This window comes from Aythya fuligula, chromosome 7 (genome assembly GCF_009819795.1).
Source record: "Aythya fuligula isolate bAytFul2 chromosome 7, bAytFul2.pri, whole genome shotgun sequence".
Lineage (NCBI taxonomy): Eukaryota > Metazoa > Chordata > Aves > Anseriformes > Anatidae > Aythya > Aythya fuligula.
Window position 1 is genome coordinate 20811719 of NC_045565.1, and position 13603 is coordinate 20825321.

At 35.6% G+C, this 13603-nt stretch overlaps 1 protein-coding gene across 6 annotated transcripts in view; it reads right to left on the bottom strand.

The window, feature by feature from the left end:
- Positions 1 to 4076: 4076 nt before the first annotated feature.
- The window catches only part of PLCE1 (phospholipase C epsilon 1), a 156529-nt gene continuing 147002 nt past the window's right edge, over positions 4077 to 13603 (bottom strand). For 5 of the 6 annotated variants that reach the window (XM_032191621.1, XM_032191624.1, XM_032191623.1 and 2 more), the window contains 8 exons: positions 12910 to 13171; positions 12059 to 12171; positions 10772 to 10900; positions 9820 to 10029; positions 7898 to 8059; positions 7513 to 7731; positions 6153 to 6369; positions 4077 to 5224 (listed from right to left, as the gene is read on the bottom strand). In XM_032191621.1, coding sequence (XP_032047512.1) covers positions 6187 to 6369; positions 7513 to 7731; positions 7898 to 8059; positions 9820 to 10029; positions 10772 to 10900; positions 12059 to 12171; positions 12910 to 13171 — 1278 coding nt within the window. In that variant the 3' untranslated portion in view covers positions 4077 to 5224; positions 6153 to 6186. The remainder of the gene's footprint in view (positions 5225 to 6152; positions 6370 to 7512; positions 7732 to 7897; positions 8060 to 9819; positions 10030 to 10771; positions 10901 to 12058; positions 12172 to 12909; positions 13172 to 13603) is intronic. The other variant, XM_032191625.1, reaches the window with a different exon arrangement.

Sequence of the window (13603 nt, forward strand, 5' to 3'; positions counted from 1 at the left end):
TACAGAACTTCAGTTCTGCACTATCCTCACAATTGGCAACTCTACAACAGTATCTTCAGTAAACCACCACTATCAAGAATATTGGATAAATTCAAGGTAAGAATTTTAAATCTTTTTAATCTTGGAAGTAATTTTCTCTCCATTACACAAATATTAGTTGTCTGGTGTTTCAGAATCCATTTTCAGCTGTGTGTTTGCTTTGCAAAACAGTAAGTAAAATATATTAAATAAGTGAAGAATGATAACTGGTTTTCTATGGATTCCATTCTGTTGGGCGGTGTAGTGGGCTGACCTGGCTGACAGCTAATATGTGCTGTAGTATTTAGTCTATGATGTGATAATGTACCTGTGTAACTAAGTTTTTCAAAGCTTTTGTTTAAGTCACTAACCTCTTTACAATAAGTATAAAATACTACTTTTTCTCTAGGGCATTTAATTCTTTATCCTGATTTATGGTTCTCAGCTTCTTTTATTATATTTTATTAATTTTGATATTATATGTATTTTTAGTGTTAATCAGAATTGTGGACCAAATTCCAAGTGGTTAAACGTAAATTGCAAACATTTTTTCAATGGTCATCTATCCATTAATGGGTTAGAAAATACGTATTTTACTACGGGGATTACAAGACATAATACTGATGGTAATACACATTTCTGTCTGTTCAGGTTGCCATTTCCGTAGTTTTTGTGTAGTTCTAAATAGCTGTTAAGTGATTGCAAATACGGATGTGACATACATTCTGAAAAATTCTAGGGGCACCATTAGCCAATACTTTGTCAGTTCAGGAAGGCAAAAGTAAAGAGTCAACATCTTAAAACATTATTATTTTTTTGCAACATATACAAATACAAGTTTATTCTTCAAGTAAGCAGAGAGAAAATAGGTGGAAAGTCACTTTTAAAACTGTTAATTTTACATAGTTTCCAGGCAATCTAAAGACTGGCACATAGTGATGCTGCATTGTTAGAATACTTTGATAGGCTCTTAGAGGAAGATGAGTGTACAACCAATTAGTAAATGATTCTGAAATATTCTATATGAGTATCAAAGCAAAATCTATTCACTGCTATTTATTTCTGTGTTTAATTTGCTAACTCTGACAAATGTATATTGTAGTTACAAAATATTTATCACAGACAGGAAAAAAAACACTCCACCATTGTTACATTTAGCTGGCTACCCTAAAAGTAAACTGAGTTTTATAGTGGAGTAGTAACAGCCAGTGATTAAAAAACAAATGTTACCTGAAGCTTAGTAGCATTCAAAGAGCTAGAGCAGAATGGGCAGTTCAGTTTCAGAAGCTGCAAATTCAACATTTCACTGAAATGTAAACCTACCAGCAAGTTCTTTTTTAAAGACAAACCATTAATTTAAGAGAATGTGTTCTTGACATATTTAGGCATGTCCATGTTAAAGTAAGTCTTTATTCTTGAAAGCATGTGATTTGCAGAAGCAGACCGCTTTGAAAAGATGCCCATTGAGATCTTTAATCTAGTAATATTCAATAGCATCAATAAAAAATAAAAATATGACTAGGTTTTGAAAATTAAAATAGCATTTCGGATTCTTCTAACTGTTAAACTTGAACATACAAATAGGAAGCCCTTCAGACCTCCTGGAATGCCCTGGTTCCTGAAAATTGAGTAGTATTGCAGTGAGGTCAGGGTCCTGGACTTCTGTCCTATCTAGTCATAGCACTGCAGGCAGCACTGACTATGCAAGGAAAGTAAAAGACGCTGGTAGAAAAGTAACAGTGGTTTTAAAATAGTATCAAAGAAAATACTTCCGTATGGCCAAAATGCAACAGAGTGAGATTTCCACCTGTAAACTGTTCACTGTTGGTCCTGCTACCACTCAGAGGCTGCTTCTGTCTGGAAGGTGTTGATTATTTACATTCCTTGCTTTCAGACTTAATCCTGGAAGCTGCTTCCTGTATATAGTTTGTAATGTGAAAATAAATGTATTTTCCTAATTGATGTCCACATCCAGCCAAAAGCACAGAAAGGGACAAAGTTATTTTGTCAGCCTTGTCAGAGGAATGTGTGGACAAATATTCCTGTAGGAAGAAACTCATCTGTGACTAAGTAGAATAAAGTTTCCTGTTAGAATTAATAACTCAGCATATTAAATCTATTTAACTGGACTTTCTTAAAAGTTAACAAAAACGCAAACCTATTTAATGCTTCAAGTTTTCATTTCAACATTTTTCATTAGTAGGATATTTGGAACCAGCACAAATGGAAGGATACTCTTCATTTCCAACTGCACCAAAAATGAACCACATTTCAACAGCAAAAAAAAAAAACAAAACAAGAAAACAACAAAAACAACAACTAACACACAATTCACTCTTGTGCTTACCAAGCTTTCTGTAACTTGAGATTGTGATATGTATACATTATTTTTCACTGGAAAATACATGTAATATACTGGAACAGTTTAGTTAGCCTTACAAAGTTATAGATGCCTATATGCTGGTTAAGACTTTTCATAATAGAAAGCCAAATATTTTATTCTGTTTCACTGTGACAAACAGCAGCAAAAGCAGCTTTAGACCTCGACTGATGAGTAACTTACATTAATAAAATTCTCCCACAACTAGAGAATTACTGTATTAGCAGACATGGTATATAAAAGTGCTGTTTTTAAATTGCCACTAGACTTTAGGCTAGTGTTTACAATTGTGACATGGCTACTGTTACCCCTTAATTTCCTAAGTGTTGTTTTTGTTTGTTTGTTTGTTTGTTTTTAAATCTATGTGACAGAAAAGCAATAGTGGCTGATGACGTGGCTGTAACAACTTCCAATGTTGGAGCAAGCATGTATTCCAAAGTACTGTGAAAGTAAAAGTGACGGTAAGAATTTTATTTTCAATGTTGCGGAATATTTAAAAAAAAAAAAAAAAAAAAGAACAAAAAACGCCAATCAGGTAAGGACAAACTCTATAGGAAAGTATTATTTCTAAAATAATAGAAAAAAAAAGTGGTGCATTACTGCTACTGTGTCAAAATAATAGAATGAAATTAACATTAAAAAAAACCTGTTGCACTGGTTGAGTTGTGCAGTAGGTTATTTCCCAGTCATTTCAGAGTATTTCAAAGCAAACTAGGCTTATAAAACTAGGGATAATTTGTACCTAACTTCTAACATATTTTTACGCAGTATCATTCTTTCATCATGTGTGTACCAGGGGAGTGGGCAGGGGGAGAGTACAACTTACTCTTCTGGGGCTGTTTCTGTTGTTAAAATGGACAATACCTGAGTGGAGAGGCTGAGCCAGGAGCTGTTTGGGTTTTTGAATTGGATAACGATTGCTGAAATGCAATTTGCTGGTTGGCTACATCAGTACTGAGCATGAGCAGTAGGAAGTGTGTGGCCTCTGGGAGGATGTGCTACAGGGAAATTTGACCAAGTCTGTGGCTGTTTTTCTTGAAAGTTGGGAATGACCTCCAGGGGGCACTTGTTGCTTTGGTAATGGCTAATTTGCAGGAATTCTCTGTTGCGTATAGTCAGACTCAAAAGAATCTGATGAGAGAATGTAGGTTCTGCCTGCTCGTTTGATAGTCAGTTAATGACTTCACTTTCTTTTGGTTTGTTTTCTAATTATGGGGGGTGGAGATTGTTGTCTCAGGTATACTATCTGTAACTTCTTTCCCTTCCATCCTTGTACTGTCAAAAGTGAACATTATTTTAGTTGTACTGTAGTTTTATCCTTTGCCTGATGCAGCTTCTCCCTGAGGAGCAGCATTTTTTTTTGTGCTTGAGTGCTAAAGTTGGTGTGCAAGCTCTGATTGCATGAACTAGTCTCTCTATGCATGGCTTTGTTAATTTAGTCACACCAAGTAACTCAACGTGGTTCAGGGGTTGCTGTAGGGAGACAAAACGTGCAGAGCAATTTATTCAACACAGATAAACTTCATATGGGAAATCAAAGAGATGGGTGATTTCAGCAGTTGTTACATTTGTGCCCCTTTAATTTAGCATGGATTATTTTAACTAATTAGGCACATTAATAACTCCCATGGAGAAAAAAAAAATGACAACCATAACTAACTTAAATATCAAAACTTGATTTCAGCAAACATTAAACTTTATAGCAGTGGTTCTATGTAAACAAAAATGGCAGGAGTTACAGTGAAAGAGGCTATACTCTCTGGATTTAACAGGCAAGTAAAAAACAACTAGACATTTCCTGACTGTACGGAAAAATGTATTTTGAATTCATAATTTTGAAGTGTTAATTACATTTTTCAGTATATTGTTTGAGTTTGGTCAGTTTGGGGTATTAAAATTCTTGTGCTGAAAAGAAACAAGCATGACAGTTCAAACATTTTTTTCCTCTAAAGACAGAGAGAGGTGAAATTCTGCAGTTTCTAAAAAGGTAGTATATGATAAATATATTACACAATGACACATACTTTGGAACATGATAATAAATATTCTTTCTTTAAACACAAGCCTGGAAAACTAGAATTTATAAGAAGAAAACATTGTTCCTTGTCAAAGTATCACTACCAGGTAGGTGCATTTAGCTACTGTACATTACTTTGTAGATAAACCATAAATAACTTTAGCATTTTGTGTATATTCACCAAAGTTAAACTGATAAGCCAAGGAAGTTACAGCATATTTAAATCTCTTTACAATCACTAAACACAGTGTTTAACAGGAATCTTTATGTAAAAGTGCATTATTTTAATATAATACACACAAAAGAACACTCTGGTTCTCTGCCTTCAGTTTCCCTGAAGGCAACTAACTAAAATAATATTTTGTTTAAAAGTGGGGGGAGAGGGTAATGACATGTTAGTTTACAACATACAGTCCAAGAAAAGTTCTCTGTCTATAAAGAATCTGCAGATGTGATAAAGAATCTGCAGATGTGAAGATACAGGGGAAGAGGGGAATCTTCCCATAGCTGACAGGCAGCTTTCCAATCTAGCATCTCATTTAGCATTCCCAAATTCTGGATGTTAATCCAGCAGCACTGCCTGGATTAAGCATCTAAAGCACAGGCCAAACAATTGCTGACCTGTTCAGACCACAGCAGATTCCGTCAAGGGCACTGCAGAAGGATTCAGTGTTGTTGTAAATTCCAGTTTTCAGAAAAATGAAAGAACAAATGCTGAAGAAGAGGGAATGTGATTGCGATTTATCCACAATCTACTTTGCTTTTCTTGAATTCAGTTTGTTGTGATGATTTAGGGTCTCCTTAGTCACCTAGAAAGAAGACAGCAAACGTGTCCATTCATAGCTGAAGTATTTTGCAAATGAACATATTATTTGAATTTTGTTAGTATGATGATTTAGCAATAGCATGACAGTCCATGTCAAAAAATGTTTCAATAGCTAAGTGTAAGCAAGTGAAAAAGAAATACAATCTCCTTAAATTTACTTTATGTGAGATGGGTTTGATTATCGACACTGAACAGATTTATTCTTCATTTACAATGAGCTGTAGCTTCTCTGGTGATAGCTCAATGCTGTAGTAGCACTATCCAAATATCTGGTTAGTGTAAATGAGTGGGCAAGTTAGATGTACTGCCTTTATATAAACGGTACAGTCTTATGTTATGTTGTGCCTTTCAATGGTTATTTAAATCAAGTAAGAAGAAATTGAAGAGCTACAGAAAGGACAGTAAAAATGTTCAAACATTTCTGGCAAAAATTTTGCAGACAGAGTGACATTACCACTATAAACCTGTTTTAGCTAAAAAGGAGATCATGAATCTGACAGATTTTATTATATGCATGTAATGTAACAAGTAACAACCAAACCTCTACTGGATACTTTTGTTTACTTTGGCCAGCAGCAAAAGAATAACAGGACAGTGATAATTAAGCACAGGTAGTTGATTAAAATACATACTGTAAAATCAATCAATATGCAACATTCTAGTTTTGTTTTATAAATGGGCAAAGAAGGTGAGTGAAACTCCAGTCTTCACACCATTCTGATTCACTGTATCTAATGCCCTAGTAAATAACTGGAGATTTTTGTGCCTGTGCACACCAATGAGTAAGGTTTTTAGGGTTCTGTCAGTCTCCCTTGTGCCTTTCTGTGGTTTAACCAAGTGCAACTTTGAAAAAAATATTCTGTAATTTATGTACTAAATTGATTCTAACTCTGAGCAATTATATCTCATACCTGAACAGACAGACCATGCTGTAGGCACTGGTGGTTACTGTTCCATAACGTCACTGAAGGTCAAACTGCATGCAGACCGTTCGTCCTTATTCTGGGGACTGTCTGGCAGGACTTGCAGAGGTGGTGATATAAATCCCCGATACTGCTTGCTTGACTTGGTTAACTTCTTGAGTTCACTGGTAAAGGAAATGCCTTTTCTTTTGTCATCTCGTGCTGCCTGTTAAAAAAAAAAAAAAAAAAAAAAAAAAAAAAAAAGCAAACAGATGACAGAAATAGTTTAGTAGGCTGTTAGCTATGAAAAACAGAATTTAACACGAAAATTTACAACATTTTTCTAAGCTGGCATCCCTTTTGAAATTCAGTGAGGCTGTGCCAATGACATTGTTCTGATTGTTCTGACTAGATTAATTGAAAATTATGTATTGTCAAAGACTAAGAATATGTTGCAAATTTGGTATAAACTTGTATAAAACCTATGCTTATGACACATTTACTTTAAAGCAGCAATTTCCATGGACAGGTGGCATATGCTGGGAAGGAGACTGCAGTTCCTTCTCCCATTATCAGTCCTTCCATTTTCCAAAGCCCAAGGTAAAGCAACAGGACAACTTTTCCATTGGGCAGGAAAAAAGGGGACTGCATTTTAGTAGCTTTTAAGTTCTGTGCCTTCTGATAGTTCTGTCTGTCTTACTGTGGTGGGAAAGAAAAAAAAAAAAAAGAATCATGTTGCTGGGTGTAACTGATACAGTTTAGCAAAGAATGAAGGAGGCAGGGAGAAAACAGGAATCTGCTTTTTTGCTGCAGTCTATTATTCGCTCTGCTGCCTCCACCCAGCCTCATTCCAGTCCTGTAAAGATTTTAGGCATCTCCTGCAAGATTTTGTGTACCTCTTGATATAAATCCTAATTGAATAAATACTGATACAAATGTGAGGTTGGGATACTGAGTCCCTCATACTAGCCAGTCATACAAGAGGTGGCAGTATGGCCCTGAAAGCATAGCAGCAAGAGGCTCTGCTTTGTTAAAAAAAAAAAAAAAAACAAAAAACCACAACATACTATATTCAGACTTAAAACAATTGTTAGAGTTTTTTAAAGCAGCACCTCTGAACTCTTTTTTTTTTTTTTTTTTTGCAGCCATATGTCTTATGGTGATGCAATTAGTTTGAGGGAAAAAAACGAACGACACCCCAAAACCTGCCAACTGTAGAACTGACAAAAGTCTGGAAACAAGCCTCTAGAAACGAAGTAAGTTAAAATCTCATTTAACAAGTCAGTGTCTCCCTCCTATGGAAGTATGTTCCCATTGAGCTGATTGTGTACCATCTATAAAAACTACAGCAAAGTATTTGATTTTTTACCTGAACCTGTTCTTTGAGTTTAAGGATAAATTTTCCTGCTCCCTTCCACTTGCTTTGGGCCTGAAACACACACTCCTGGTCAGAGAGAATTCTCTGAGATGGTTTAGATGTTGAGGACTTTTTGTTTGCTGGCTCTTTTGTCACCTCTTCCAAGAGGACATAATCGCTTGGATTTGGATTGCTCAGAATGCTGTAGGAATATTTTGCTTTACAAAGAGTCTATTTAAAAGCAGAAAGAAAAAGAAGGAAGAGAAAAAGGAGTCATTACTTCAGATGCAGTTTACTAGACAGATTCCTCAGCTAGTGACGAGAACAAAACCCACCTCTTGCATGAAATCAGCCCACACACTACAGAACCCATTAATGAAAGTGGTGTGGTGTTTACCTGCTGTATGACATCCTGAGCTGTGCTAAAGCGGGGAGCTTTGATGACAGTGCGTGGTTGCTCTGGGGAGACATCGTGTACCTGAACAAAGAAACTGTCATCCTCAGAGGTGATGGTTACATCTTCCTTTGCTTCTTGAAAGACATTTCTCTCATTTAAATTCTAAAGGGGAAAAAAAAAAGATCCAAATTCAAGTACTTCAAAGTGTAATTAATAACTGGTGGTCATAAAAAGTTTTAATTTCATGAAAATCAATATTGCTCATAATTAATAGCTGTGTTTCTAAAATCGGTGTCTGAAGTACTGTTCGTAGTAGGCAAGTAGTACTTAGGACCACATTATGTAAAAATGAGTTCACTGCTCTCTGCAGAAGAGCTGAAAAGTACAGCTAATGCTTTCAGGTACTAGCATCACAGGCCAAAACCACAGCATAACTTTCATCCATGCTAACATAGATTTTAACCCGTGTTTTCTGAAAGACTGGAGTTCAAGCAGTGACACATTCATGGGTGAATATACTTAAAAAGTGTCGTAGTCAACTGAATTAAGTAAGCTACTATTTGTACAAACAAATGCCTTCTTTGTAATTTTGGTTCTAAACATTAGCAACAAGGGAAAACAAAATACTGACTTGTGTAATAGAATAGTAATTTGTTAAAATGAAGATTTAGCAAAAGGTCTGTTAAAACAAGCAGAGTTGAAAACACTTTATCTTATAAAATTTATCATATAATATAGCTGTGCATATTTTTTTTTACTCTAAAGGATGCCTGAAGACTTTTCATGTAAATACTGTCTCTGTCATTTGTGTATGTAAACTCTGTGTATACAAACATATGTGTACATAAGTCGTCGTGTTCAGACTAAGCAATTACATGACATGCAGAGCTGGCCAAATTAAATACCTCTGAAAACTCGAACATTAAGTCTCCTAGTTTTTGTTTCTCACAAGCCTGGGCACTAGCATATATGTGAGCTGTGGATGTTTTGCCAATGGTTTAAACTAAAGTAATCTCTCCATCTTCCTACTTCAAATTAAAAGAAATCACCTATTTCATTATTTTAGACTATCATTGAAAAACTTAATATCTATTGAGGTTTTCAGAGTTCTTTAATAGTAAAATCCTTTCTAACTTTTCTGAATAAAAAAGTTGCTGACACTTAAACTGATTGGTAAGTGTAGTCTGGAGTTCTGCTATCTATGATCCTACTATTATTCTTCTTTATATTCTATATATAAATATATATTCTATATATAAATATATATTAAATATAATATAATTTAAATATATTATATTTTAAAAATATTATATATTATATATTATATCTAAATATAAAAATATTAATAAAATATTTTAATAAATATAAATAAATATTAAAATATTTCATATAAAATATTAATATAACAAAATATAAAAATATAAATATATTTATATATTATACTTAAATATATTATATTTAAATATTATTTTTAAAATATATTTAAAATATAATTAAATATAATATATATAATATATATATATACACACATATATATATGTATAAATATATAAATATAATTCTATATATAAAAATATATATATATTCTTCTTTATATTCTATAATGCCAAAATCTTTATTTACATGAAATTGGAATTATCATCAGTCAAAACAGTAAGCTCATGGTAATGCAGTTTTGAGTCAGTGATTAAACACCATATAGCTGACATTAGAGCTTAGTGCTGCATAGGTACACTTACTTACTGACAGGTGCATGAAGTCCAGTTGTGCTCCCTCAGCATTATGTCTGTTTGTAAGTGGTGTACACAGTATTGACATTACTTGCCAAGTAGTGAAACAAACACCATGCGCTTTTGTTTCCTGGTCCTAACAGCTATTTTTAGCTACCCTTGTAAATAACAATTAATCTAAAACAGACTTACTTCCTCTCGGGTTTTAAAGATAATTCTTCCAACGTATCCTTCTTCTGGGAACCAGCTGTTCAAAAGCTGCACTAGCCCTTCTTCAGAACCAATTACTCTCTGGAATGGAGGTTTTCTGCATTCACTCTTTTCTTTAGATATAAAACTTTTCTCTTCCATCAGAAAATAGTCTGCAGCACATGATTCGGTGCCTTTTGTGGTAGCCAAGAGCTAAGACAGACCGCAATAAACACACAGCAATTAGAATGCTAAATATAAACACTGTATAATCAGTATTTATAAATGAATATGAATAAAGAAGCTTTAAGAATCGGTAACTATTCTGATAATGTAGGCAAGATTTCTGATGTGCTATTTATTATTCAGATATTTTACTCGGGGGTAATGTACTGTTCTCTTTAGACTAGCCAAGCAGTTCAACTCTTCCAGACAAGGCAGTACTATTTAAGCTTACTTCTGTTCTGTTTGGCTGGCCAGACAATTTATTCATAATTCCAGGACAGTACAGTCTTTTCCCACTGCTGGAATAACAATCCCTGTTGAGTTAACTGGTTTTCCTACTCATGAACTTAGCCCTCTAACTTTTACTCTGTATTCCTAAGATGCTCAAGTTCAAAGACATGCACAGAAAAGTTTGCCCTTGTTCTGACAGCCCACTGACTCTGTCAGTCAGAAAGATTATTTTTCTCAGATGCCCAAACATTAAAATACTAATAGGGAATATGTTCTGAGTTCACAAACCGATTGTCTGAAGCCAAGATTTGGAAAAAAAATCACAGATATTCTGAGTCTGCAATGCAATTAATCCCATAGTAATAAATTTCTAAAGCAACTTACTGGGCTGAATGAACTACAACAATTCTTCATGTGAGACATGCAGGAAGATGCATGTTGAGAATTGAATCAGCCTGGCTTCTTGCAATCAGAATGTGCAATTCAGTGGGCAGCTTACCTGCTGAAGAAGCTGTGCAGCTGTGGTCCCCGCACTTATGTTAAAAACAGTGAAAGGCTCTGGGCCTGGAATTCCATGAATTGTCACTTTGTAAGGCACAGAGGCTTTCCTTTCACCTGTGCTAAACAACTGTTCAGACAATATTCAACAGGTTACTGATTGTTTTTACACAGGCATATGATTTTTAGGTTGCATTAAGAGAAACTGTACACAAATTGTAAGGAATTTAACAGAGGAAAGCTATCTAGTTAATAAGTTGTTCTTACGCTACAGATCAATGAATTTAAAGGAAAAAAAGGGGGGACAACATAAAAACAAAACATGCCACCCTGCCTTCAAGAGAAAGAAGAAAAAGGAAGTTCTACAGTGAGGGTGCATAAACTGCCACTGAACAACAGGTACATCTCCATCACTCACTATCTGCATTGTAGGTGAACTCAGACTATTTGAATTCAAATATGAACAACTGGATGAAAACCTGTAAAGCTTTTTTCCCCAAAACCATTTCTGTTCTTCCTTTCTTCCATACTGATGCACTGAGCTAGGTGTTTGGCACGTATTTGCAGGAGGATAACATCTGCTGCGCAACTGCTGCATGCCCAGTAGCTCAGGAGGTTTCACCTAACACTCCAGCAATAAGCAAAATGACAACATACGTGCTTAAAACCACTGCAACACAAGTGACCCAGGTAAGCTAACAGTAAGGGCTTTCTTAAAAAAAATAATATATATATATATATATATGTAACATCTGTATTTGCATACATACACAAGCATTTACATATATGTATATGCATATTTGTACATACAAACATACAGATGTATACACACACGTATAATTATGTATTTATGCAAATACAGATTCCACCCTTTACTGTAACAGATTAGTCTCATTATGCCAAGGGAAACAGCAGTTGGTAGTTTGCATCTTTTTCTTATTTTTTTTAATTTGTCCAGAATGCATTGCTTATGATCCATGCATAAAGGAATCACCTCTGAACCTTACTGCTCAACCACACTCATTCTCCAGCACAGGTGTGGTTTTTGTGCTGTACCTAAATATACCGTAAGCCAGCCTTGGAAAAGCTTCACCCTCCCACAGTTTCAGTGGGATAAACTTACTTCTGCTGAAGCCCAGAAGAACTAGGCATTGAGGAACTTCTGAAAAATGTGCACGTTTAAGGGCTAATACCTTTGAACAGTCTGGTTCTAGAAGTCTTCAGACCACAGCAGTCATTAAGTTAAAAATACATGGCATTTATAAATAATAATAATAATAATAATTACCATGGATGCAGTATTTCCAGAGGGACTTTCTTCCATCCTCCGACTGTTTATGAATAAGCTAGAAATTTCTAATGCCTCATTGTGCAGGTTATGGAGCTGGACATGTCTATAGCCTAAAAAGAAGAAAAAAAAAACACCACACTTTTGTAAGTACTTTGCCACATATTAGGACAGAAGTCTTGGAAAACTCAGATTTGCTGTATTTAAAGCTAGAATTTGCTATATCTATAGCATTAAAAGCACTGAAAAAATACTGCCTTACCACTCTTGTCTGCAAAACAGCATAACCCAAACGCTTTGAACTGCTGAGTGGTTCATATAGCTGTCTATCCTTATCTTGCTGTAATATTCAATATATTCATACATGAAATAGCTAAATATTGGAATACAAATGAAACAAGGACACAGTCTCACTGGGAAATTTGTTCACCTTTCTTTCACCTCTCCTACTGCCACTGCTGCCAGAAGTGCAATTTACCTCTGCCCTGATGATGACTAGATAAAGGAATTTCTTGGGCAAAAGGAAGTAGTGGAGTAGACACTCTGGTCTTCCCAAGGGAGCACCAAGTCTTGAGCTGAACACAGCCTCACCTCGGGATCAGCACAGGCCCCCCAACAGCATGCGGTCCATCTCAAATCTGGGACTTCTCACAATTCACTGGGTGTCCTCCAGCTCCTAGTGAGTATTAGACCAGCATCACACTGCAAGGGTGAAGTATATTGCCTGATATTTGTTCCCTGAATCCTCCAGAAGGCGGCAACCAGCTGATTAAAAATATCCTTCTGGCAGGATTCAGTCCTGGAATCTGCTGGACCATTTTGGTATAAGGTGTTACTGCAAACTGTGTTACCTCTTTTTAGAGCTTTCAGTGGAATGATTCTTTGAGCCGTTACAGCTGAGCTGTTGTTTTCAACAACTGCAAATCGAAGAAAGACCAAATCTTCAAAGTGAACCCGGAAAAGAAACTGTTCATTCCACATTGGGTTCAGAGTGTTGCGATGAATGGGCTTGGTCCGGAAATGGCAGCTATCCAGAGGCATCCCGAGTATATCGATTTCGATGCACGGACTTCCTGTGCTGTTGCTAGGGCACACATTCTGCCCAGACACGATCTGAAGCCAAGGAGTACACAGAGACACGAATTAGTGGAGTCATTCTTTTCTGTCACAGTTCTGAGCTAAACTTTGCTTTTATCACATCCCTAAGTAGTTTGCTACCACACTGATTTAATTACAGTGCTCCCCTACTTTCATAATTTCCAGGGCAGTAATTTCAGAAGCAGCACTGCTTAAACCTCACATGCCCTTGCTATGGTATCTTTCCTCTGAAAAAAATATACTATATATAATGAGTGTAACCATTCAAGGCATTTGAAAGTTAATCCAGAAAGAATGTCCCAGTAACATAGTCAAAAGGGATCAAATTTTCTTCTCAGTTACTCTGGGGTAATGGCACTGACCTCTGGCTTGCTTTGATATACACAGCAGAAGAATCAGGTTTGCAATTACTGTGGCTGCAAGACTTTTGATTCTCATGAACCTCAA